This window comes from Neomonachus schauinslandi, chromosome 11, assembly GCF_002201575.2.
Source record: "Neomonachus schauinslandi chromosome 11, ASM220157v2, whole genome shotgun sequence".
In the NCBI taxonomy this organism is placed as follows: domain Eukaryota; kingdom Metazoa; phylum Chordata; class Mammalia; order Carnivora; family Phocidae; genus Neomonachus; species Neomonachus schauinslandi.
The window spans coordinates 105,566,952-105,594,426 of NC_058413.1; the positions used below are offsets into that span (position 1 = coordinate 105,566,952).

Below are 27,475 nucleotides of genomic sequence, written 5' to 3' on the forward strand. Positions count from 1 at the left end.
GTAAGACTAATCAGTTCACTGATGGTGCTTTATGATTTAAGATCTAAAAGAAAACCTAAGACAAACCAAGTCTAAAGTAAGCATAAATCGGGCGCCTGGGTGGCTCAGTTATTAAGTGTCTGCCTTCGTCTCAGGTCATGATTCCAGGGTCCTGGGATCGAGTCCCGCATCCGGCTCCCTGCTCAACGGCAAGCCTGCTTCTCCCTCTTCTGCTCCCCCTGCTTGTGTTCCCTCTCTCACTGTGTCTCTCGCTGTCAAATAAATAAATAAAATCTTTAAAAAAATAAAATAAAATAAGCATAGGTCCTTCCCAGTTGTCCACACCAGAAGCTTAAATTTCACTTCTACTCCTCAGTGAAAATTTAAGAAATGATCACTTTACCCTGTTCACTGCACGATCAAGAACCCTAACCAAACAGCTTCCTTCCTGAAGGCAGTTCTGGGCTGGGAATCCAGACCTGCATGCAACGTGGGGCTGTACTGCTTAATGAGGACTCCGCAGAGTCATAACTTCCTAAATGATTCATACGAACAATAGGAGATTGAAGAAAAAGGAGATAAAAGCTCTCTTAACAATTCTCTCCTTACACTTCCCTTCCACATTCTCCTACTGAGCTCGGGGATAAGACGAGAACTGTTCCTTAGATTTTGACAGAAGGCTATTACTAAGTCATCCAAGGGACCCATCAGACAGAGAGTGCCCCTCTGAAAGCACCATGTGATCAGATGACGGTCCTCCCTGTCTCATCCCCAGCCCGGTTCGGTTCCTTTCTTCTAGGATCTTCCATGTATCCCTCACAATACAATGCGGGTCCCTCAGAGTAAGGAGGAACACTGCACAGTCTGAGAGGAAGGTTCTTCCGCGGGAGACACTGGGGAAGCAGTGGCAACTGAGCAGGGACCTAGACTGTGATCTCTTCACCGGGATCTGCCAATAGTTAGCTATTCCTAACCCCTGCAGCATCCCAAGATGACCCCACATACATGCAAATATAAGAATATGCATTTTTTATTGTCTATATTTCCTTTTAAATTCTTGAAATTTTAAAGATTTAATTTAAATTTATACTTACATTCAAAGTGGGTTTTGATATGTAACTTCGCTCCATGTATCTTATTTCCTGTAATATAAATATTTGTAAAGTTATAATGTGAAAAATTTTAATCTACATCATTTTATACTTCTCAGTGGTAGGGTTTCAGTGAGTTCTTTCTGCTTCCTTATATTTTTATTTCCATGTTCTACACAGCATGTATCATTTATAATCAGAAAAAATTTACTACTTTATACTATACTTTTCTGATTAGCTGTTCATTGCAAATGTTGTTTTAACTTCTGATACCTTTATAAACTTTAAATCTATAAGCCTTTAAGTATAAGCTTTGTATAAAATGCAGTTAAATCTTCTAAATTAATTTTTTTCTAAACTAATTTCAGAGTACCACACGAAAATGTCCTTATTGTTCAAAAAAATATTTTATTTACCTTAAACTTGCTCTTTCCTTCCTCCACTTCTAACAAATGGATCTCATTTATTTGAAGCAAACACACCTCATACAAATATGGTCTACCTTACCAAATAAGTTATTTTTTAAGAAAGAAATGAGTAAGTATCTTGCCCCTACATGTCCATTCTTTCCACACCATTCTTAGGAACAAATGCCAACAAGAACAAGGAGAGAAAGTGCTAGTTGCAGTTCAGAGACCCGACTGATCTGAACCTGGACAGTTTGCAGGACAAAGAACAAAGAATAAATTTTTTTATCCTCTGAAGTCAGAGAGCATAATAAATACTCAAAAATGACAACTTATATTTAGAACCTAATCTTATTGATAGTTGTAAATGGCTAATCGTACCTCAGAGCAATAAACAAGCCTACAAACATCTAAAAGCTAGCCTGACTTAATGCGAACACCCAGTGAAAGCTTTCGATTTATAATAGAGCACAGAAAGAAAGTAGATGTGACAAAGAGTGGTTATAAGCAGAGAGAAAACCACAATAACGTGTTCAGATGAGAAGAGATACATGCAATCGGCAGCTTCAAGACAGAGTGTGTTACTAGACTGTAGAACAGGATTTAAGAAAATCCTTTTTCCAATGTTAAGATGACAGAGTAAGTCACTTTTATGTAGAAAGTTCATATAAACAACTTTGCTATAAGAAATAACCTAATTTAATCCTGGCTTTATTCAAAACTATAATCATTACAGTATTTGGTGCAGCCCCTCTTCTGAAGAGATGGCTTTTGGGTCTTTGTGAGGAAGAGATGACAGACACGCCTCCCACTACCTGACCCCTCACTTGCTCAATAACCACTGAGATCACTAATGTTACAGAGGGCTTCATCGGGAATCTGAGATCCGTAAAACATGGTCCCTACACTTGAGCAGGACTACAATCTTACAAAAGGAGAAATGTTAAAATTAACCGTACATATTCCACTGTCCAAAGACAGCTTGGTAAAAAACCTAAGAGAGGCATAATAAACAAGCCACCCCAGGGTTCAGAGGAGAAGGATTCCTTGGTGTTGTGCAGGGGTCTCCAAATACGGGGTGCCACCGAAATGCTTCAGGCAGGAGTCCCAAGTTGCGTACATTCATCGTTCCCATACACCCACTGTAAACACAACAGAGGTCACCGATATGTTGTTACTTTCAAATTAACCTGTTTGTGCAGACCTTGAAAAAAATTTATCTGCCATCTCTATCTGTGCCTCGGGAAGCTGCGTCATTAAATTAGCAGGTTTGTGCTTTTTTTTTTTTTTTTAAGCTTCATCTCAGAGAGAGAGGAGCGTGCACACGAGAACAGGGGGAGGGGCAGAGGGAGAGAGAGAATCTGGAGCTGATGCCACGCCGAGTGCGGAGCCCGATCTCACGACCTGAGCCGAGAGTCGGACACTTAACCGACTGCGCCGCCAGGTGCCCCGAGGTCTGTGCTCTCACTCTCCACAGCTCACGAGTACACCTGTGGACGGACCGGCAGGCAAGAGCTGGGTCCACCTGCCTCGTGGAAGGACTCCTCGCCATCAGCTGTGCACCGCTCACAGGTCAGCTAATGTGGGCTGCTGCTGAAGGATTCCAGCCTATTATCTGTGATCGAACTCTGAATTAAAAGTTCCCACTTGTATTCCCAAATATCTGGAAACTAATAAAATTTAATGGAAACCCGATATACTTTGTGGGCTGTATCCAAAGCAGAGAATTTTTTTAAAAGTCCCCATTTGTGGCAAACATGTCAGTCATTGACTCTCCAACCACACTCCTTTCTCATAAGGGTGCGGAAGGAACAGCCCCAAGTGCCTCCGACTCCCACCCTCCACGCACTGGCCGAGCGGACAGGACCAGGAATGGGGTGGACGGATGAGAGACTGGATGACGACAGGCGCGTGAACGGGGTGGTCCCCGGTGCTGGAGCTAGTCGGCACCACAGCCAACCACTGCTGTGTCAAAGGAGAGGTGACAGCAAAGAGAGAAGCCATTAGCAAGCAGAGAAGAAAGGGCTAGAACAAAGTACTCAGGGGAAAGAAGGGAAAAGAGCAGGACACACTACAAGAGACAAAAGAAGATTCCTTGTCAGTGACCTCCCCGTCCAGGTTCCAGCAAGGGCAGCAACGCTTTATTTCCTAGCCTTGGAAGCCAAGCGCTTGCCTCCCGTGGGAAGATGCCCTTTGCCCGGTGCGGGTCTGGCATGGGATGTGCCTCCTGGCAATCCGAGCGGCTTCTCCCGCACGAGGCGGCTGGCTCCAAAGGAAGCTTCCCTGGCCTCTCCGTTTGGCCCCCATGCCCCACCTTCAGGTCTTCCCCCACCTCTATTCGCCCCCCTACTCCCAGATCATTCCACAAGCACACACAGGCCCTACTTCCTTCCACCCGAACAACACAAGCCAACTTCCCTGAACCCACATTCTCACTGAGCCGGCACCGGGACACGAGTTCTCCACCCAGTGACTTGGAGTTTGTTTCCCCGTGCTCACCTCCCAGTCACCGTTCAGCCTCCTCCCCCCACACCGCTCCCCAGGCTGTCCACACGAGCGCCCACACTGCGCCAGGCCCCCCACGAGCACAGCCCTGCCAGCAGCGGCCAGGAGCCGGGCTGGCCTCCTCCGCGGGACGTCCAGGGGACCCCCCACCCGAGCCACCCATTGCTGGGCGTCTGCGCTCGCAAGGTCTGAGGTTCCCTCCCAGCCAGCTGGGCCCCATCCTCCTCCCCTGCCCACCCTGTCTCAGGGCTGGAGAGCCCCCACCCCGACCCCAGTCCCTTGCCCTCTGCCAGCTTCACCGGCTCCTGAACAGGCATCTCCATCCTCTGCAGCCCTGACCTTCCCGCTGACCTCCAGGCTCACAGTCCCAGGACCCAGGGACAGCTTCTATCTAACGTCCCCATCACCACGCCCAATGCCCACCCAGGAAGCGAGCTTCTTCCCAGTACGACCCCCCCTCAGAGCATCACACTACCATCTATCTACCCGGTGCTCGAGTCCAAATCCCAGCCCTGTCCTTCGTCCTGCCCTAAAACCCAGATACTCCACCACGGACGCTGCCAACTCTATGTCCAAAATAGCGCTCACTTCTTCCCCGGGCTTCGTCTCCACCGCGGCCCCTGGGTCCCGTCGTCTCTCTCACTAGCAGAACAGGCACGTGACTCACAGCCCGTCACCCCGGACTTTCCCGCCCACCGTCCAGCCGGTTTTAAACACATCCATCACATCTCATCGCTGCCCTGATCAATCCTTCCACGGCTTTCCATCGCTCCCGGGATGACATCCAAACCCTGTCGGTCATCCCGCAGCGACTTAGCTCCTCGGTTCTTCCCGGGCTCACATCACTCTTGCTCCACGCCAGCCGCACCGGCCAGATACTGCAAGTAACAGCCCGGCCCCTGCTCCCCACGCGGCCCGTTTGTACTCTGAGGTCTGAGCATGGACGACACCTTCCCACAGTGCTCCTCCCCAACCACCCCAGGAAAGTCGGCCTCCCTGCCGACAGTGTCACCGGTAGGCAGGGGATGAACACAACCAGCAGAGTGTGATCTGCGTCCCGGGGCCACTCAGCCGCACTGTGGCCCTGAAACCTCAGCTGCCCGAGCCAGGCGGCTTTCGTGCCCCTCGGTGACCTGTCTCCACACTACACTGTGAGTTCCGAAAAGAGATAGGTAATCACTTACTGTCTGTCTCCCCCTGACGGCAGTAGACACTAAGCAAATATTTGAACAAAATCTGAAGCTTCCCAGCAAGTGTGAGAAATAACATTGCGGGCAGGGTAGGTACGTTCGGTAGGTACGTTCGGAAGCCAGTGACACGGCTAGGGGGTGAGGGCCTACCCTACGTGGGGGGTCGTGGGGAGGCCACTGGAGCGGAGAAGTGAGTCTTAGAGAGCAGCCTTGGGGAGACCTAGGAAAGGAGCACCTGGCCCAGGGAAGGAGGAGAACCACGAACACACTTGGCACGAGGCAGAGGTCGTGGAGGAGCGCCGCAGGGCCAGGCAAGGGCTCCAGGGCGGAGGGCACAGACCTGGACTACGTGTCACAGATGCAACCAGCTAGTGGCTACTACCATTCGTATTTTACAGGTAAGGAAAAGAAGGCACAGTGAGGTCACGCAACTTGCCCAGAGTCACACAGCCAGTAAGGGGAGAGCTGGTATTTCAAATCTAAGCGGTCTGACTCTATTTATAAATACATGTATATGTATATATACTTAGATATGTACACTTACATGTATAATAGATACACTGTATATTATACATATGAGTTTATTTAAAAAATAATAATACAATTTAGGAAGCTGAGGCAAGTACTTTCCAAAGTACCGCATTATCTTTCAGGAACTAATGATTTTTTTTTTTAAGATTTTATTTATTTATTTAACTGACAGAGAGAGAGAGAGAGAGACAGAGAAAGAACACAAGCCTGGGGAGTGGGAGAGGGAGAAGCAGGCTTCCCGCCAAGCAGGGAGCCTGATGTGGGGCTCGATCCCAGGACCCTGGGATCATGACCTGGGCCGAAGGCAGATGCTTAACGACTGAGCCACCCAGGCGCCCCAGGAACTAATGATTTGCTCATGATATACTTCACTGATCAAGTGTGTCAACAGGACCACTAACATCTCTTTATTCCATTGTAGAAACAGGCAGAACCACAGGAGACAGGTAAATTCATAGGGAACATCTACATGCCAAAATAACTATAAAAATGAGCCAAGTGAGTTAGAAATTCAGCCATAATCAACAAAATATTTTGAGAAAACTGATTAAACCATTTTTGGAGCTTTTCAACTTCTTAGTATAGAGAGCTTAGCAGTTAGTATTTAAAATACCTTGTGTTTATGCATATAATTGTGTAAGGAAAGCAAAATTCCCTTAAACTGTAATCTGTATCTCAAATCTGTATTTTTTAAAGATTTTTTTTTTTTTTTGAGAAAGGGAGAGCTGGGGGGGGGGGGGGAGGGAGGGGAGTGGCAGAGAGAATCCCAAGCAGGCTCCACACCCAGCGAGAAGCCAACATGGGGCTTGATCCCACAACCCATGAGATCATGACCTGAGCCAAAACCAAGAGTCAGATGCTTAACTGACTGAGCCACCCAGAAGCCCCATCAAATCTATATTTCTTAAAGCTCCCCAAGTATTAATGAGTTTTGCTAATTTCAATCAACAATTTTCATTTTAGGTATTTCATTTATATAATTCCCTTGTTAAAATCTTACATAACCCCGGGGTGCCTGGGTGGCTCAGTCGTTAAGCATCTGTCTTCGAGCCCCCCATCGGGCTCCCTGCCTCTCCCTCTCCCCCTCCCTCTGCTTGTGCTCCCTCTCTCGCTGCGTCTCTGTCAAATAACTAAATAAAATCTTTAAAAAATCTTACATAACCCCTTTGTTATATTAAATTTTTACAGCACTGAGTGCTCTATTAGGGGTTGAATTGTGCCTCCCAACCCCACCAAAAAAAAAAAGAGAAGTCCTAACCCTCAGTACCTTAGGAGGTGACTTTATTTATAATGTGGTCTCTATAGAATTAATCAAGTCAAAATGAGGTCATTAGGGTGGTCCTAATCCAGTATGACTGATGTCTTTATAAAAAGAGAAAATCTTAATGCAGAGAAAGATAAGCACAGAAGATGAAGATGGTGGGGGGGGGGGTGGAGATTGCCTTGTGCAGATGGAGGGTAGGAATGATAGATCTACAAACCAAGGGCTTCCAAAGATTGCCAGCAAACTACCAGAAACAAGGACGAGGCCAGGGGGTAATTTAGAGGGAGAGGGGTCTTGCCAACATCATGATCTCTGATTTCCTGGCCTCCAGAACTGTTTCTGTTGTTGTAAGCTGCCCAACTGGTGGTATTCTGTTACAGCAGCCCAAGGAAGTAATACACCCTCCTTGTAGAAAATCTCAAATGACACTACATTCCCCTGCTTTTCTTCCATAACCTATCCTCTCTCTTCACTCACCTCGGCAGGTTCCTGCCCATCTGGCCTGTCCTGAAACACCGGGTCCCAAAGGCCCCATGCTAAGCCCTCCCCGCTTCTCCCTCTCCACCTGCTTTCGGTGAGCTCACCAATGCCCAGGGATGTCACTGTCATCAGCAGCTGATGATTCCCAAATCTCGATTTCCTCCAGTTCTCTTAGTCATCAAACCAGCAACTCCAAACTCAAGTCCAAAATACAATTCATCACTTTCTACAGTCACATCTGTTCCTCTGAAAACCACTACTGATCACCTAAATGGCAGGCCAAGGCCCCCAAATTATACCCAACTCCTTCTCACTAAGCTCCTCTTAGCCCATCAGTCATTCAGGTCAAAATATTCTACCTCCAGGCTATCTCTGGCATCTATCCACCTCTGCCTACCTTTACTACCACTTCAGATTGCTCTCAATACTTGCCGCCTCGCCACAGTATTCTGTTCTTTTGTCCTGTAAAAGAGGAAAGGCCCAAGGACTGAGGTGCAAAAATCCACAGGGTGAAAGGGAATGGGAAGGGAGTAAAAACCGTGAGGGTATCTATCCATCAGGATTCAACCAGGAAAATAAAAATCATTCTATCTGAAATATAATTTAATGCAGAGATTAAACATACAGGTGATAGAAAAACTAAGAACAGGAGGCAGGCGGTAGAGATTAGCAACAGGAAGGCATTAGCACACATAGGCTGTTGGGACAAAGGGAAGCAGCAAGGTTACCAAAGCCAAGGGGTCAGGGTTACCTTGCAAAAGCAAGAACCAAAGGAGCCACAGACATTCTCAGAAACACCACCTAAGGGTAGACAGAAAAGAATCATCCTGGCTTCTCCCTTGCTATCTCCCAGTCTCCTACCAGTGTCTGGACCCAACCAGAAGCCGGCTGACAGACACTGTGATTTTTGCACCTGCAACAGTCAGCCCCACAGCCCTACAGAGGAGAGGAGGGAAAGGAACTGGAAGCAAACAGGCTGAGGACTGGCACAATGCAAGAATTTTTTTTTTTTTAAGATTTTTTATTTATTTATTTGACAGAGAGAGACATACCAAGAGAGGGAACACAAGCAGGCAGAGGGAGAGGGAGAAGCAGGCTCCCCACTGAGCAGGGAGCCCGACGCGGGGCTCGATCCCAGGACCCTGAGATCATGACCTGAGCCGAAGACAGACGCTTAACGACTGAGCCACCCAGGTGCCCCAGAAATTTTTTTAAAGTCTGAGTATTAAACAATAATTTGGGGTCAAAACAGCAAAACAGAGGAGTTTGAAGGAGTATCAAATGCAGTATAAGATCAAGATGAAACACACACACACACACACACACAAAAGCACTGGTATTCTTCAAATGAGGGGCACAAAAATCTAGTTACCAGAGGCTTAAAGAGAAAGGGGATATATTTAAAAAAAAAAAAAAAAAAAGTGGTTACAGCTGGAAAGGCAACAAGCTCCGATAAATTAGTCCATTACTTTGCTGACCATAAGGGAGACTTTGTTATTTGAAGGCAAACCTCAAAGAGCCAGTGCAATGGGTGAAGGTCGAGTTCCACTCAACAAACTGGCACAACAGGATTTTTCCGGTAAATGACCACTTCTTTCAAATAACTACCAATACTGATTCCTAGAATTCAATAAAATGAGGACCATAAATCATACGCTGTAAAACCTACAGCTACATTCTTTTTTTTTTTTTTTTAAAGATTTTATTTATTTGAGAGAGAGAATGAGAGAGAGAGCAGGAGAGGGGGGAGGGTCAGAGGGAGAAGCAGACTCCCTGCCGAGCAGGGAGCCCGATGCAGGACTCGATCCTGGGACTCCAGGATCATGACCTGAGCCGAAGGCAGTCGCTTAACCAACTGAGCCACCCAGGCGCCCCTACAGCTACATTCTTCTCATCAGCAACATCCGCTTGATCGTAAGTTCTTAATTAAACTATAAATTAAAAGGGTTTCTGCGTTCGTTTTTGGTTTTTTTAGAGGACCTAGCTCACCTAATTCACCTGGTCAACGTACTTATATTTTCCTGATTTCCCAAATCATTCCATGAAAGCACGAATATGCTGATGAAGAACTGATCTGGGTCCATTTCCCAGTTCCCCTCTGCCGCTAAGTTAGAGGGGAAAAGAAAGAAAAAAACAAGGACTCCCCTTCCGTGGAAACCCACTCCTCCTGACTTTTCCATTAGCTCAGTCACCCAGGATGATTTCGACTCTTCCTTTTCCTCTTGGCTCCTCACACCCACTCCCTATTTGCCAAGTTCCACATTTATGCTTTCACAAATCTCTTGCATAATGCTGCTACCTCTCTCCTCCTCTGGCCAGCATGCAGCTCAAGTTACTTCACGCCAAAGTCATGTTTTTGCCCTCCCCGCACCTCAATCCCCCCTGACCTCTGGCTATGACAAATCCCCAAACATCAACGGTCTCCACTGACTTGGGTCAGATTCCAACTCTCAAACATGGGTGGACTGCAAAGTGTCCAACGGGAACCAACCTGTCAAAATCACGCTTCACCTTAAGTTAAGCCCCACCTTAAGTTCTCTACTCCTCGCCAGGTTTTGCCAGGCCGCAAATCTACGACGCAGGCTCCCTGCTTTGACCCTCTTGGAAAGACTCCCTTCCAAGGCCTTGGCTCCCGCGTTCCCTAAGCACAACAAGCGGGAGCGAGGCGCGCCCCTGGACGCCCTCGGTGCCTAACACCCAGCACCATCTGTTCCTCGCGTACGGAGGAACCCCTTATTTCCCCGGTCAGTGTCAGGCCGCATCAGGCCGGGGCGTCTTCTCCTTCTCCCTTGGGGCCTCACGCCCGCAGGCCCGGTGATGCCCTAGCGCAGGAACAGAGCACGCTGTAAAGAAAATCCCGGAGAAGGCGTACGGCGCCGGCTGCCAGTCAGGCGGGACCAGGGCTGGGCCCTTCCGGCGGCGGAGATCCGCGCCCCGCGCAACCCACGCGCAAGCGAGCGGCTGGCGGCGGCGGAGACCCCGCAAACGCCGGCGACGCACAGGGGCCACGTACGGCGCGCGTGCGCGTGCGCGGCGCAGGGGGCTTCCCGGCGCGGGCCCGGAGGCCCACAGCCCGGGCGCCGCGCGCCGCGAGCGCGACCCTCCCAGGCAGGGGTGCCGGCACGCCGCGGCCCGGGTCCCAGCCGCCCTCACCTGCAGCGGCCTCTGGAGCAGGGGGCCGCGCCCGCGTGCGCTGCCGCGCAGAAGGGCCACCAGCACAGCCATGACCTCCGAGCGCCTAGACAGACTTGACAGGCGGAGACGACGGGCGCGCGCAGCCAAGTCCCCGCGCCGCTGCCCCGCCCACCCTGCCCTCTCCAATAGCAGCCTCGGACGGCGGCGGCGTGCGTGGCTATTGGCCGACAGGACGGGGCGTGACGGCAGGGGACGGAGCCTCAGAGTACAGACTCGGCCTGAGGCGCTGGCGCCGAATCCGGCCGGCGCGTGACATACCGCCAGTCCCCTTTCCGCCACTCCGACCTTGGCACGCTGCAAGTGTAGGTGTCCCGACCCGAGCGTCTTCCGCTCGTGGAGCTAGCTTCTCCCACTCAGACCCACCCAGCTCATTCAAATGCTATTGAGCAATCCAGTTAGCTTTTTGTTTGCTTTTAAAGGTTTTATTTATTTCAGAGCGAGAGAGCACACACACGGGGGGGAGGGGCAGAGGGAGAAGCAGACTCCCCGCTGAGCGGGGAGCCCGAGGCTGGATTCGATCCCAAGACCCCAGAATCATGACCTGAGCCGAAGGCAGACGCTTAATGGTGGGAGCGAGGCGCCCCCCCAACTATCTTTTAATTTATGATGAGATACGTTTGCAACTACATTTCAGTAAGAGGAGGAATAGAATACATGCTAATAGCTAACTTTACTGAGCAATTAATAAGAATGTTTAATTTAGGTTTACTTATCTTTTAAGTAATCTCTATGCCCAACATGGGGCTCGAACTCAGACCCAGAGATCAAGAGTTGCATGCTGGGGTGGCTCAGGTCATGATCCTAGGGTCCTGGGATCGAGTCTCGCATGGGGCTCCCTGCTCAGCGGGGAGCCTGCTTCTCCCTCTGCCTCTGCCCCTCCACCTGCTTGTGCTCCAGTGAACACACGAATGATAAAGCCAAACAGCCTTATTGCTGATACAGAGAAAGTTCTAGTGGTCTGGACAGAAGATCAAACCAGCCATAACTCCTTTAAGCCAAAGCCTGACCCAGGGCAAGGCCCTAACTCTCTTCAATTTTGTGAAAGCGGAGAGAGAAGAAGCTGCAGACTGAAGCTAGCAGAGGTCAAGTGCAAGGTACAGTAATGAGAGCTGATGTTCAAGCTGCAGCAAGTTCTCCAGAAGAATTAACGAAGGTGGCTCCACTTAACAGATTTTTAGTGTGGATGACCTGGCCTCCTACTGGAAGAAGGTGCCATCTAGGACTTTGCTAGAGAGAAGTCAATGCCTCAGAGCTTCAAAGGACAGGCTGACTCTTAGGGGCTCATGCAGCTGGTGACTAAGTTGAAGCCAATGCTCACGTACCATCCTGAAAACCCTAGGGCCCCTTAAGAATTACGCCGCATCTTCTGTCCATGATGTGTGTTCACTGGAGTAGCACTTTTAATTTCCTTCAAGAACTTCCTCTTTGCATTCACAACTTGGCTGTTTGGCACAAGAGGCCTCACTTTCGGCCTATCTCTGCTTTCAACACACACCTCACTAAGCTTAATTAGTCCTAGCTTCTGATTTAAAGTGAAAGATGTGCAACTCCTCTTTTCACTTGAACACTTAAACACCACTGTAGGGTTATTAACTGGTCCATTTTCAATACTGTTGTGTCTCGGGAACAGGGAGGCCTGAGGAGAGGGAGATGGGGACACAGTCAGTTGGTGGAGGAGTCTGCACACACACATTTATCGGTTGAGTTTACCGTCCTTGTGTGGGTGCAGTTTGGGGCACCTGAAACCATTACATAAGTAGCATCAAAGATCACCGATCACCGTAACAAATATAATTAAAGTTTCAAATATTGCAAAAATTACCAAAATGTGATTCAGACACAAAGTGAGCAAATGCTATTGGAAAATGAAGCTAGGTTGTCACAAACCTTAAATTTGTAAAACAAAAACAAAACAAAACCCCTCATCTGCAAAGTGTAATAAACTGAAGTGCAACGAGGTATGCCAATACAAAATTCCTGGGGCCCTGAAAGTTTAATGGTAAATCTATCTCTAGGTTTAGGTGAGTCTTATACCGAGACCATACTTTTCTATCAATTCCCCACCCCACCCCAATCCCTGCTCAAGTCCCAAGCTGAGCTTAAGGTCACTATGAATACAATAGACTTAAGGTCTGTGTCTCCCCCAAAACCATACGTTGAAACCTAATCCCCAAAGGGATGGTATTCATAGATGCTGGCTGTGAGAGATGAGTAGCTCAGGAAGCAGGGCCTTCGTGAATGAGCGTAGTGCCCTTACAAAAGAGACCCTGGGAGTTCTCTCAGCCCTCTTTCCTCCATGTGAGGACACACCCAGAAGTCAGCAGCTGCACCGTGCAAGAGGTTCATCACCCAAACCAACCACACCGACACCTTCTTCACCCTTGACTTCCAGCCTCTGGGACTGTGAGAAACAGATTTCTGTGGTTTATCAGCCACCCAGGCTATGGTACTTTGTGAAGGACACTGTCCATCCTCATAAGCTTATTACTAAACTATCCCTAGCTTTGAAACTTAAATATTTCACAAATTTGCACACACAAAAAATTTTATATTTGTTTTTATCTGATATAAAACTTAAATTGTGGTTATGACATGGCTTATCTAACCTGTGAAAGGATGCATTAATCACTTTCAGGTCTGAAATAGTTTATCTTTTCCAGGCATGATAACCTTAGGCTGCTATCATCACTGAAAAAGCGACATTCCTGATAGCTTTCGTTATGGACTAAAATTTGAAATCTAAAAGAAGTAAGTGGGTTACTTTTCATGTTTCTGATTCCTAAGGCTAAGAATTACTATTTCGCCATGAAATGTATAAATATACTTATTACACAAATTTAAGTCTTAAAAACTACTTAACAGTAGAACATCAATATTTTCTGGATAGGTGAAAGCTTTTATATTACACTTTTATTTTGCAAGAAAATAAATTATACAACTTAAAAAATAAAATCCAAAAATTAAGCAGTTCATCAAAATATTTCAGCCTACTCCATACAGAAACTGCTACCATTTAAAATTGTACAGCATTATCATCTCAGTACGTAGTGGCACACATTCAAAACCGTATATACCACACGAAGATAAAGTCCAACTTAGGAACGCAAATTTGTTCAACACTCCAGACGACATATATAGTGTAGATGACAGGAAAGCTCTCAGGTAATGTTGATTTCACAAACATGACCTTGGAAGAGTTTGTAAGATAGCATCCCAGTCATTTACATGAAAATAGAAAAACCGGCTTGAGTTTAAGATGGCAAATCTTTCTGAAAAACTAGAACTTTCACCCAAATTGAATGTTTAAAATTTGCCCTGTGAGCCGGGCTAATGACATCCTACTGCAAATAATGCAAAATACTTTGTAACTACTCCGGTCATATTTTGTATTAAATTCAATAAAAAGTAAAAACAAGAAAGCTAACAGTTCGTTTTTGGAAACTGTAACATTTACGCATAAACTAAGAGTAAGAGACTTAAATAAACAGGTTGACAATGCAGGGACCCCTCCAGTAAACGTAAAAATTGGAAGACTTCATAATTTATTTCAACATCCTCATTAAATCATGGGAATACTAATGTCCTAATATTTATCGCATTGTAAGCATCAAAATTGTTTCTTTTTACTCTGGCAATGAGGACAACAAAGGTTAACACTTTCCAGAAGGCTCCAGCTTTGTATTAGTGTTCACAGTTTAACTTAAGCTGTGGTGCGTCCCACTGCCCTACTCCTGGCAGCCTGGATTCTCCTCACCACCATGGCACCACTTGGAAGTGCAATCAGAGGAAAGGGACTCAATAAGGGATACTAACTGTGATTCCGTACCTGTCGCTAATCGCTGGGAAGGTTTTTATCAGGTTCTTTTTTTTAAATTAGCAAATCTATCATCAAGACACATTTAAAGAAAACTGAACAATGGCACACAGGCACCTCGTCAACTAAATCGTTTTCATTAACACCAAAAAGTAGTTGAACTTTTGTATACATAACAGCAACAACAAAAACGATGAAAACTGTTACGTCTACAGTATTTGCTGCTGTTCAATTTCCCAAAATACAATTAGGACATAATTAGCTATTAAAAAATTTATAAAATTTAATAGAAAACTTGGCTATGGATTTAGAGTTACCCACTTTTGCATTAAACTTTCCTTTATAAATCAAAACATCATGGCTCTCATTCTTAAAATGACCAAAAAGATGAGAAATTCCAAACCTGTTCTGAGAACAATTATGGTTTAAAGCAACAAATCTGAAACTTTAAAAAATGACCTGTAATTCTCCCTTCCACTGTTTTCCCTTGGGCATTCGAATATGGGAGAAGCAAATATGCCCAATCCTGAACTATTTGTTAAATGTAAGGGCCACAATTATAACAAATTATTTTTTTTTAATTTCAAATATATCCATCGTCCGCAGTCATCAATTTAGAGTGTAATTCTCCACAATGCACTCGGTCTAATAACGGACACATGCTGCCCCCAGAGCTAAATGTAAGATTTTAAATTAGAAACAAAATTCCAATTTCCTATGAGTTGCAGAACAGGCATGTGAATATACCCAGCGACACGTTCCATGTTTTGAATTTGCTCTCCTTCCTTTCAGCAGGCAGCTCACAACGCCTCTTGGGACTGGGGACAGATTCCATGGAACAGTCCTGAAAGCACCTTGCATAATACTGTCTTACCATGCACCTTTCAAAGCTCAGCACTCCACTTCCTATTATTTCCCAAATCATAGGTTTAAAGTATTACTTAGTATCAAACAAGACAGAAGAGCATTTACAAAAAAACTTGGAACGTGCAGCATAATGAATAAAAATCCACGTAGAGTCACTCTTTGCCAACAGGGAATACACTTTTCTCCGCTAAGCTGCCCGTGTCCTCAAGTCCTGAACTCTGCACCACTCTGGGTATTCAGTCGCTGGCAACTAGTAAGTTGCTACTTTGGATTGACTGAAAGGAACAAGGTGAGTGTTGCCTTCTGAACATTTTAAAAACGTTTATTTTTAAAATATATAAATATATATGTACATATATTTGGCAAGTTTACTGCTCATATTAAGACTGCAACAATTTTGCTCATGCTTTTCAGGTCTTATGTTGTGGTTTTTCTCCTCCCCCTACGTAACGGACACTCCTTTTTAAAACAGAATGTCTTCCTTTCCAGAAACCTGAGGCTATAAATCCCTAACCATGAGACTTTAAAAGTCCAAAATATTTCTATGCTGCAGATCAAGAAATAGTTACATAACTGTATTATGTGAGAGTAGATTTCTGCCTTGTTTTTAATAAATTTGGAGATAACAAAATTTGGCATAATAAATATTAGGTATACAAACATTAAGTGTGTTAGTGAACACACTTAATATCTTTGTTTTGCTATTCTGACTCTGCAGTTGAAATGACCGACTTCTCTCCATACATTTTTTTTAAACAATTGGAGCAACAAATTAATATAAGCTTCAGTTTTTCAAAACAAGCTCTCCAGCCATATAAAATTTTAAAACTCCTTATTTAACACAAACATCTAAAGTAGCAGTCTCCTGCTTAAAGAAAGCCAACGTCTGTAAGTTGGAAAAATTTAATATCATTTTCAGGTCACCATTAAATCCAGTTACTATACTGAAGCAGGGCGTGAACAAATAGTGTTATATTATTAAATACTTATCTTCTCACCTATATCTGCCCTCCCCCAATGTTGTGCAGACCAGCTCCCTCTTTTGATCAAAAGAAACCAAGAGTGCTATTTCTAGTTTTAATTGCATTTAAAAAAAAACAAAACATAACAGCATTATTCAGTGCACGAATATCTGAAGATCCTTCCTTGTGCAAGTACATTTTCGTGAGAGAGGAAAAAAAGAGAGGAGAAAAAAAAAAAAAGCAACAAGAACCCCGCCCTCACCCTTCCCAACTATTTCTTCTGGTGGATAGAAATCAAATTTACTTTTACAAGTTCATCATGGGCTCTTCATGAATGCAAGTTTCTCCACAAAACAGCATGCTGTTACAGAGTGTGCAACATGAAGGGAATGCCATCATGCTAACTAATGTGATTGGCAAGATAGAGTTGTTTTGTCAGGTAAGGCAGAGATTTTAATATTTATGTAATCAAAGTCCAAATAAACCTTCCTCCAGCACAAACTGTTACAACTTTCTGCCCACGCACTCTGAAATTTCGGTTCTTAATGTTGTCCATGATGTTCAAGATTATGCCATGTATATGAAAGTGTTGATGTCAGACTCGTCTCTTCGGATGTATTTGTGCTCTATTAGCCACTCTATTTGCTCTTTTATCATTTTCTTTTGTGGCAAAAACATGTTTTTCAAAATTTCTACTAATTCAGTCTGCAGCTGAGCATTACTAATTTTCTTTCTCATCTTCATTATTTGTATGATAGCTTCCTAAAAGAAAAACAAAAATGAAAGATCATTAATAGATTAAATTTTAAGTAAAACAACAAAACATGACGTTTTATGTATTTCATTCTCTTTCCAACATCCATCCAAAAGACTAATCACTAGATTAATCTTGAGACCAGCAGCTTTTACTTAACAAATATACTTTTTTTCCACTCACTGTAAAAGAAAATCTGATTATAAAGATTTTGAAAAACAAGGAAAAACAAAATTACCCATAACCTCTCTGCAGAAAACCACACCTAATGTTTTGGGATACTTCCTTCCATTACTTTTTTCCACATTATGCACGTTTTAAAAATTTCTCTTAACTGTGAACACAGTATGTATATAAACTGGTATTAAGTATCAATTAAAATACAACAAACCCCTTACACACCCTTTTCCATCATAGGCAGAGTTACTTCTTTATGTAGAAGCACATGCCAGCTGGTGTCTAGTTTTAAAAATCAGTAATTACTACTCTTTATGTATTTATCAGAATAATAAATTATATCTGCTATAAATATTACCTTCAGTTTATTGATCTAATGAAATATTCTGACTTCCTACAGGAGTAAGCACTGTTCACCTAAGTCAATTTTATAAATATTTCCTTGATGATTTAATTACTATTAAGTTTGTAATAGGGATAATTCAAAAATTATTAAATATTCTTTTCTTTTGCTTTTTTTTTTTAAAGATTTTATTTGAGAGAGAGAGAGAGCAAGAGAGCATGAGTAGGGGGAGGGCCAGAAGGAGAGGGAGAAGCAGGCTTCCTGCTGCGGGGCTGGATGCCAGGACCCTGGGATCATGACCTGAACGGAAGGCAGACGCTTAACAAGTGAGCCACCCAGGCGCCCCATTTTTTTTGCTTTTCCTGTAGGAGCTCTCTCCTTAGCAAACCAAAGCCATCTGTCTGCCTTGGTGGAGATTAGAATTTGTTAAAGAAGAAATGTGAAAAGAGAAAATGAGAGGTAATACTGGCTTTTCACATTCAAAGTGAAGTTTTGCTGCAAAACGGTAACAGACTTGGGCACCAGGCACTGTTCCACAAGAGAAAAGACTCTTCCACATCCCCGGCAGACATGAGGATCCCTCCCCCATCATGAGGAGGACAGTGAAGTCCTCCCATTCTCAGTGTATCGAGATGCCAGGCTCCCGATGTCAGGGGCTTACGTCAAGGGTCCAGACAGGAAGAAGGAAGGGCAAAAGCCTTCAGGCACGTGAAAATCTCGGGAGCCAGGAGGGAGGACCGACTGTACGTGTCTCAAGCTTTGGCCGAGGCGAGGAAAGTGGCTGTGCTCGAGAGGTGATGAGGGGAACCGAGCACGGGGGCGCTGGCCCTGGTCTGCACTTGCCAGCCGGCCATCACTGGAAGACGGGGCATGACAGGATGGGAAGAACACGCACTCCCGACCCTCCTCCGGTCCCCACATGGCACAGGTGGGGTGCAGAGCTAACAAGACCCCCACAGGCCTTCAGTTCCAGGCCAGAGTCATGCTGCAGCAGCAGTGAGTGACAGAAGCACCTGCAGGCCAAGAGGCCACACGGGAGATGGGACAGAGGCTCAGAGAGCTGAAGGGCTCCGTAAGCACAGAGGACAGGCGGTCAGAGCAGGAAGAGCCCACGTGTTCCTTACCAACTGGAAAAATAATGAACCAGAGCTCAGGAGCAGCAGATAGCAACAGAAAGTCAGGCTCCCGCGGCTGACACGGAAAGCACCGCACAAAGAAAGCAAGAACCCAGGCCACTGTCGCAAGGACAGGACAGTCCCTTCACTGTCACTACGAGGTCAAGTGAATTCCTCTCGCCCTCGATCCTTCCAGATGCCATCTGTGAAACAGCACAGAGTGGGGCTGACTGGAGGAGTACGGCAGAAATGAGAAAGGCTGAGCACTACCTGAAGGGACAGCCCAGATTACTGGAGTTCAAGACAAAGCAGAAAACTTCATTTTCTCTGCACGTCCTCGAGAATGACCATACCTGCTCAACTCGAATCCATCTGGAATTTATCCTGGTGCAGCCAGAAACTGGAACTATACCCTGATTTTCCCCCCAAACGTGAAACCCCCCCAAATCTCTTCCTGAATTCCCTTGTCATGGCTCATGGAAATTATTTCCTTTATTCCAAAGCTCGTCTATATTTATAGAGTAGGTTCAATTCTGAGCTATTTTCCTCAACCAATCTGCCTGTTACACTGTTTTATTTCGTAGATATTTTAGTAAGTGTTCACATTTGGCAAAGGCAAGTTCCACCAACACCTTATTCTTTCTTTTTTTTTAAGGATCTCAAACACTCTCATTTATTCTTTCTCATAAAACTGAGAATCAAAATGTAAAATTCCCAAAATATTCCAGTCGAATTTTTACATGGGAAAAATCGACTTCCTAAGTAATTCAGCCTTATCACTGAAGAACATGGTTACTGCATGCTGAGCAAAAGAAGCTAGACAGAACAAGTACGTTCACTGTCTGATTCTATTTCCATGAAGACTCGGAACAGGCAAAACTAGGCAACAGTGAGGGGTAGTCCGGTGGGTCGGAGGGGGCCTGGCTGGACTGACAGAAACCTTCTGTTATCTTAACTGAGATGATGCTCACACAGGTACGTACACTTATCAAAACTCATGGACAACCTGTGAAATGTGCATTTTACACGTAAATTACACCTCAATAAAAATTTTAGCCAAGAGAAAAAGAGCAAGATCTATTTATTTAAATCTCCTTTGACTCTCAGTAAAGGGCCATGAATTCTTTTTAAAGAAGTGCCTATGAATTCTATGGTTTCTTTATTTCTCCTTTACTTTTTTTTTTAAGATTTTATTTACTTATTTGAGAGACAGAGCGCACACAAGTGGGGGGAGGGGCAGAGACAGAGAATCTCAAGAAGACTCCCTGCTGAACGAGGAGTCCAGCGTGGGGCTCCATCTCACGACCCAGAAATCATGACCGGAGCTGAAATCAAGAGTTGGATGCTCAACCAACTGAGCCACCCAAGTGCCCCTTTTCTCTTAAGTTTTTCAAATTTATTGCTAACTAGAAAAGCAACTGATTTTTATTCATCTTTTCCCTGCTCCTTTATCATACTATATGATCTAGAAGTGATGAAATATTTTAATCTTTTATTTGTTTCATATTTTCTTGAATTGGCCAGCAGTTTCAAATAGTATTAAATAAAAACAGCAAAAGTGGAATAACTTGGTCTTAATAGTATTTTTTTTTTTTAAGATTTTTATTTGTCAAAAATAGAGAGTGAGTGAGCACAAGTGGGGGGGGGGGGCCACAGGCAGAGGGAGAAGCAGGCTCCCTGCTGAGTAAGAAGCCCAATGCGGGACTCAATCCCAGGACCCTCGGATCATGACCTGAGCCAAAGGCAGACGCTTAACTGACTGAGCCACCCAGATGCCCCTAATAAGAATATTTCTAAAGTTAAAATGGTCACACATCAGTTTGCAGTAAGTATTCTTTATCATGTTCAGAAGGGACCACAATCCTAGCTTTAAAATGTTTTTGAAAGTAGAGGCGCCTGGCTGGCTCAGTCAGAAGCGCATGAGATTCTTGATCTTGGGGTCGTGAGATCAAGCCTCACATTGGGTGTGGAGACTGCTAAAAATAAATAAATAAAACTTAAGAAAAAAAAGAAAGTTTTTAAAAGTGTTCCCTAATTTCATATTACAATGGAATTATGTCTTAAAATTAAGTAAGAGTTTAAATACTTCAATCCTAGAATTATAACTTATTGTGGACACACATTAAGTCAATTGTGATCAAAGGGAGACATAACTTAAAACCAAGGTTTTGCCCAACCAGCAGAATCTACCAGAGGCCATCAAGACATACAGACATCTCTTTCAGCAACTAAGAGAATGCCAGCAATGCCATTTTTAAATTCCAGTAAAATGAAAATTAGTTCATTACAGTTTGAATACCTACATGCTTTTAAATTAAAAAAAAAAAAAGGGCGCCTGAGTGGCTCAGTTGGTTAAGCGACTGCCTTCAGCTCAGGTCATGGTCCTGGAGTCCCTAGATCGAGTCCCGCATCGGGCTCCCTGCTCGGCAGGGAGTCTGCTTCGCCCTCTGACCCTACCCCCTCTACCCCCTCTCATGTGTTCTCTCTCTCTCATTCTCCCGCTCTCAAATAAGTAAAATCTTTAAAATAAATAAATAAATAAAAATTAAAAAAATAAATTAAAAAAAATGGAAATTAAAAAAAACGAAATTTTTTTCAAAGTATAGACATTCTGCCTTATACAAACCTGGGTTCTAAGTATTCTTAGTTGAACTATTCCTTCATTCTCTTCTTCTCTCATCCTTTCTGTAGTGAGCTGCAAGCGTCCAATCAAGTTGATTTTACCCCTTTTCTGAACTTTTGCATTTTTTCTATAAAAAACAGTGAATCAAGTATTTTACAGTTGAAGGCCTTTTGACATCACACTATAGCAATAATGTCTGAGAAAAAAAGATTTAGAAATATTCTGAAGATTACTCTCCAGAACTGTTTAAAGGAAAAGTAACAAATAATCAACATACAGCTTTATTTAAAATGAATCATATGATTTCCCCCAAACACAACAAAAGCTCAGTTAATAATGTATGGGTGACATCATTCCCTGTAATAACAGAGCTAATATAATTTATACTACCATGAAAGTGCTTAGATCGTCGGAAGATACATGGGCTGCTATTCAGCATTATCATCTAAATGGATCTTAGGGGACAAATGCTTTGTGTGAATAAAGCTTCTTTAGAGTTCAATGTTTAAAGATGAAAGCAATATAAAGACGTTTAAAGATGAAAAGTAATATAATCACACACCAAAATGTATCCTTGACAAATAAGTAAGCATCTCCACTTCATTACTATGTTTAATAAACAACTAAGTGGCGTAACCCTAGAGTGATGTTTTAAATATAACATAAGGAAAATAATTATTGTGCTAACAATAAATTAACACCAAACTTCCAACAAGGTATTTTTATTTTACATCAACCACCGTCGACCTTACATTAAGCTGAATTCCTGGTTCACTGAGAAGAGAGTGCCTTCTGTAAAGTCTTTGGGTGAGCTGACTTGAGGTTCGTACAGTAAAACCTGCCGCTTGAGCTTTGGGAAAGCTACTAAAGACTACGAAGAATAAAGAGAAAACAATTAACATCGATCAACGGTACGGAATACTAAGATCAATTCTCCAACATGACTAAAAGAGGGGAGAACAAATTATAAGCACAAAATCACGATTCAACTTTTATATGATACCTCGATGACTTTAACAATGTAAATGTAGAAACTGAGAAAAGAACGAGGAGAAAGAGTTGGTTGTGAGGAAGGAAGCAATAAACGATCTCTTTACAGTAAGAGACAAGACCAGAGCAACTGGTCATAGGCAATCACAGCAAAAGCAACCCGCCAGTTACACACCAGCTCTTTCCCTCTAGACAATTATTATTCTGGAACTTTCAAGAGGTCTGTGGAGTAGGAGTAAAATGTAGCTATGAGCAGGAGACTAACAAGTACATTTTGCAGGCCTTCAAAAAGACCAAAGTTTTCTAATTCTTACATTTTTGGTCATCATAAAAATCTCTGAACACATTCTCAGTATGAAATCTGTGGTCACACTCCTCACAGATAACGTTTAAACACCAACTCAAACTTTCTCTCATTTTTTTTTTCCTTTCTTGTCTTTCACCATCTTTGTAACTTGCTTATTTTCAATGTCTTTTTTACCATGAATACCTCATTAGTGCATTAATACCTCATTAGTGTATTTTTTCTTGATTAAAGGTCATTTTCAGAGTGTTATGAATTCATAAATTTATTGTAAGCAAGCCATCAAATATTTCCTGCTTGTGACTGGATACAACTTTAAAAACAAAAAACATAAACAAACCCATAAAGTCCTTCTAAGCTCAGCATCAGGGAGTTCAGTTGCAAGTTTTAGATTTTCAAAGCTGATTTTCTCTCTGGGTCTTTGGTTCCATGCAAACAACACAGCCAGCTGAAACGTCGTTACCTCCAAATCATATTGACCTACTTCATTCTTAAATGTTATCTATAACAGACAAAATAACATAAAGATGAGACTCTCTTCAGGATGATTACCATCTCTCTCCTATACTCTCTCTTACATGAGATTAAACATGGAAAAGACTGCCAGCCGTCTTCCAATATCCACTCTTCCTTTTTTACATGGTAATCACAATTTTAGCACAACTTCATGACCGCCCAGAATAAAGGCTCAAATCCCAGCTCTCCCTGGGGCAAAATGTGGTCATGTGACCAGTTCTGCCCAATGGGATGTGAGTGGAAATGATGGGGCAACTTCTAGGAGTTACTCCTGAAGTACCGTATACTCTCATCTTTCCCTTCCTGTTGGGCTGGAAGACAGGCACATTGGGGATCATATTGCATTTGCAGACAAGAGCAGTATTTTAAGTGTGCTGATACAACCAGAAGCCCATGTCCCTACAACTCCATGGACTAGATCCACTAGACCTGCTCAAACTTGCACATGTGAGACAAACAAAGATCTCTCGAGTGCCGGTACTTTCAGTCAAACCAATATCGGAACTAATACACCATCTACTTACAATTCCATTTGACATGAGATGATGCCAATGTAATTTTCTACCACTATGATTTTTTTTGTAGAATTCTTCTACTTCAGGTATCAAATCCTCCAGTTCGGTAGGAAGTGAGACAAAGACTTTCTCAGAGCTCCTTGACCAGGCACCAGCATTTAGAATTTTTATATTAACTGAATCAGCTATAGGCAAGAATATCAGAAAATATGAAATAAATAATCTTGAAAATGTGTAAAATTAAAAAGAAATATATATGTATACTGGGTGAACACTGGTGAAAAATAAACGAAACCCTAAAGATTTTGTTAAAAGTATCCTTTAAAAAAAAAAGAAAGGATTAGAGGGACACCTGGCTGGCTCAGTCGGGGGCGGGGGGGCATGCGACTCTCGATCTCAGGGTCATGAGTTCAAACCCCACATTGGCTGTAGAGATTATACTTAAAAATAAAACTTATAAAGAAAAAAAGGGGGGGGTGTGTGTGCCAGGGTGGCTAAGTTGGTGAAGCGTCTTGCCTTCTGCTCAGGCTCCCTGCTCAGCAGGGAGTCTGTTTCTCCCTCTCCCTCTGCCCCCCGCCCCCACTCATGCTCTTTCTCTTTCTCTCTCTCTCTCTCAAATAAATAAAATCTTTAAAAAAAGGCGGGGGGGGGGGGATGCCTGGGTGGCTCAGTCGGTTAAGCATCCGACTCTCAGCTCAGGTCTTGATCTCAGGGTTGTGGGTTCAAGCCCCCTGTTGGGCTCCATGCTGGGTGTGGAGCCTACTTATAAATCAATCAATCAATCAATCAATCAACAAATAAATAAATAAAATCAATCTTAAAATAAAAAAGAAATAAGTCTCTTCATGTGACTGGATCTGAAACATGTAAAGCTCAGGCAGTGAATTGTGGCTATTTTGAAAAAAAATTAAAAATAGGGGTGCCTAAGTGGTAGAGCCGGTGGAGCATCCAACTCTTGGTTTCAGCTCAGGTCATGATCTCCAGGTCATGAAATTGAGCCCTGTGTTGGGCTCTGCACTCAGCACAGAGTCGGCCTGAGATTCTCTCTCCCTTCCCTCTGCCCTTCTTGCTCATATTCTCTCTCTTTCTCAAATAAATAATCTTTAAAAATAAATAAAAAATAATTTAAAAAATACATACATAAAAATAAGGACTATCAAATCTAAATTCTGTTAAATTCTGTTTTGCTGGATGTCTTCAAGGAATGTGGACTTTGTAACATCTTTGTATCTGTTACTGTTAGGGTTCATTTTTAATATACTGGAAAACAAAAATAATCTCTTTAAAAAGGTGTGTATATATATATACACATATAAATGTGTGTGCACACACACACACACGTAATTATAAAATAATACCTGGTAAAGCCAATTTATTATTTTTGTGCATTTCCTTAAAAGCTTGGTTCAAATCTTCAGATACTTTTATGTCCTGAAACATTCTAGCAAGCTTGTTTACATAATCTGCTGGCATACCAACTTCCTATGAAAGGCAAAGACAAAAGAGGTAATGAACAATAATATATAATCTGATATACTATTAGGAAAAACTTTCAATGGAAAACTAAGTCTTAGATGCTTTAATATAAAATCATTCCCCTCTTATTTATTAGAATACTTACATTGTAATACCTATTAAATTTGATTCTTAAAAACTAAATGAGACAGTCCAGGTCACCCAGGCTTTCTCTGCATGATTCCAATATACATGAATCAGTCGCCACAGTATAGTTCAATAACACCAGTCCCTCAACAACCCAAGTCAACTCTCAGTTATCACCATGTATTAAATGTGAGGAATGCATAAAGTACAAAATTTACTTCTCATCATGACCAATCACAACACTTTTTTTCAAAATCTGTTAGTCATCTGTTAATCCAGTTCACCCACAGAAAGCAAAGCATACAGTTTTGTTGCATCCTTGCCTTCCAGGGATAAATCCACTTGACATTTTACAAAAATGGATAATCAAGAGAGCTAAATGGCCAATGACAATGATAAAAGCATACCACAGAAAAAAAAATAAAGCTGGAAATGAAAATAATCTAATAGAACATAAATAGCATTCTAGAAGAGCTGACTGAGGTCAACTTGCCAACGCTGAAGACTCTAAATATACAGGCATAGGAACGTAAGGTAAATTATCTTAAGGTAAATTTACTGAAGGTAAATTATCAACTTAAGTGAGAAAGGAGTAGTAACAAACAACAACAACAAAAAACAAGACGCCCCAGGAGAAGTGACACCAGCAAAAACTTTCACAACACTGAGAGCCCGAAAAACCACAGGCTGGAAGCTGACCCAAACTTACAGGGAGTCTGACAACTCTTCAAGGCACACAGAAGATGCTCATGCCGTATTCTAAGTCACGTGACAAGATGGCCCGGGCTGGTCAAACTACTCTTCATTTACAGGACAGCTTTCCTGAGATACAACTCATCTACCAGAACACTCACTCTTTCAGAGTGTACAATTAAGTGGGTTTTAGTGTATTTACAGGGTCTCTGTGGATTTGGCCACTGTGGACATTTTGTTTTAGTGGAATCTCATACTACGTGGTCTTTTGTAACTGAATTCTTTCACTTAGCAGTGTTTTCCAAGTTCACTCATGTTGCAGTGTGTGTCAGTACTGCTTTTCTCGTGACTACTAAGTATCATCCCGTTGTATGATTAAACCACATTTGGTTTATCCCTTATCAGCTGATGGACATTTTGGGTTGTTTCCACCTTGTGGCTCTTATTAATGATGCTGTTTTGAACATCCACAAACAAGGTTCTTGTGCGGTCACGTGCTTCCGTACCTCTCGAGCAGAATGACCCAGGAGGAGAACTGCTGGGCTGACCCTATGTCTAACTTCTAAGAACGGCCCAACAGTTTTCCCCGGGGGCTGCACTGATTTATAGTCTCATCAGCTGCACATGAGGTTCCAATTTCTCCTCTTCCTTGCCCACACTTGTTGCTTTCTTTTTTAATTTTAGCTACCATAGTGGGAATAAAGGAGAGTGGGAGGAAAGCAGGAGTAATGACTAATGATGTCCAACATCTTTGAAACATGCATTAGCCACGTGAATATCTTCTGGGAAGAAATGTCTATTTTAATCCTTTGCCCATTTGTAACTTAGCTGTCTTTTTACTGTGGAGTTGTAAGAGTTCTTTATGTATTCTAAATACAATATTGGACATATGAATTGCAAATATTTTCCTAACTAATCTTAGGTTTTTACAGAAAAATAGTACTTTAGTTCTAAAAGTTTCTTATGTTTTATAGTGTACTAATACATACTCATTTTACAAATTTTTTTCCTATGTAAGATAGAGTTTTTAATGTTTTAACAGAAATTTCTCAGAGTTACAAAACAATAATTTTTCCCACTGATTGTTAACATTAAGATCATTTTGCATACTGTCAGTTTGCAGAGTAATTTTACTATCGTACAGTATCATGCAAAGCAGGACAATCGATAAATGTGTATTGTGAAATGTATATATAAATGAAGGAGATATATATAAAATACATAACTATATATAATATATAATCTTATATAACATAATCATATTATGTACCTTAACACCATACATATACATAAAAGACATTCATTTTAATATAACTCAAATTCCATTTAAGTGAACTGACAGGAACGGACTTAAAATACTTTGATATGAGAATTTAATCATAATTAAATTAGCACTGATTACCCTAAGTAAGACATCATCTTTTACGTATTAGTTCTTTTAGCTATATAAAAGTATTTACAAACATCCCTACAGTTAAGCATTTAGTACTGAAAACACCTTAAAAATGCAATGATTTGTTCCACAGCCCATTTAATAAGGTCAATTCAAATGAAAGTG

The 27,475-nt window shown here is 42.8% G+C and overlaps 2 protein-coding genes across 3 annotated transcripts in view; both read right to left on the bottom strand.

Moving 5' to 3' along the window:
• ACAT1 (acetyl-CoA acetyltransferase 1) overlaps positions 1 to 10,699 on the bottom strand; it is a 26,826-nt gene extending 16,127 nt beyond the window's left edge. For both annotated transcript variants that reach the window (XM_021696462.2, XM_044919520.1), the window contains exons 1-2: positions 10,601 to 10,699; positions 1,074 to 1,121 (exon numbers count right to left, since the gene is read on the bottom strand). In XM_021696462.2, coding sequence (XP_021552137.1) covers positions 1,074 to 1,121; positions 10,601 to 10,672 — 120 coding nt within the window. In that variant the 5' untranslated portion in view covers positions 10,673 to 10,699. The remainder of the gene's footprint in view (positions 1 to 1,073; positions 1,122 to 10,600) is intronic.
• Positions 10,700 to 16,386: 5,687 nt separating this feature from the next.
• The window catches only part of CUL5 (cullin 5), a 91,635-nt gene continuing 80,546 nt past the window's right edge, over positions 16,387 to 27,475 (bottom strand). The window contains exons 13-18 of the mRNA XM_021696608.2: positions 24,981 to 25,104; positions 23,632 to 23,807; positions 22,932 to 23,093; positions 22,050 to 22,168; positions 21,301 to 21,424; positions 16,387 to 17,047 (exon numbers count right to left, since the gene is read on the bottom strand). Of these exons, the coding sequence (XP_021552283.2) occupies positions 16,853 to 17,047; positions 21,301 to 21,424; positions 22,050 to 22,168; positions 22,932 to 23,093; positions 23,632 to 23,807; positions 24,981 to 25,104 (900 nt within the window). The 3' untranslated portion in view covers positions 16,387 to 16,852. The remainder of the gene's footprint in view (positions 17,048 to 21,300; positions 21,425 to 22,049; positions 22,169 to 22,931; positions 23,094 to 23,631; positions 23,808 to 24,980; positions 25,105 to 27,475) is intronic.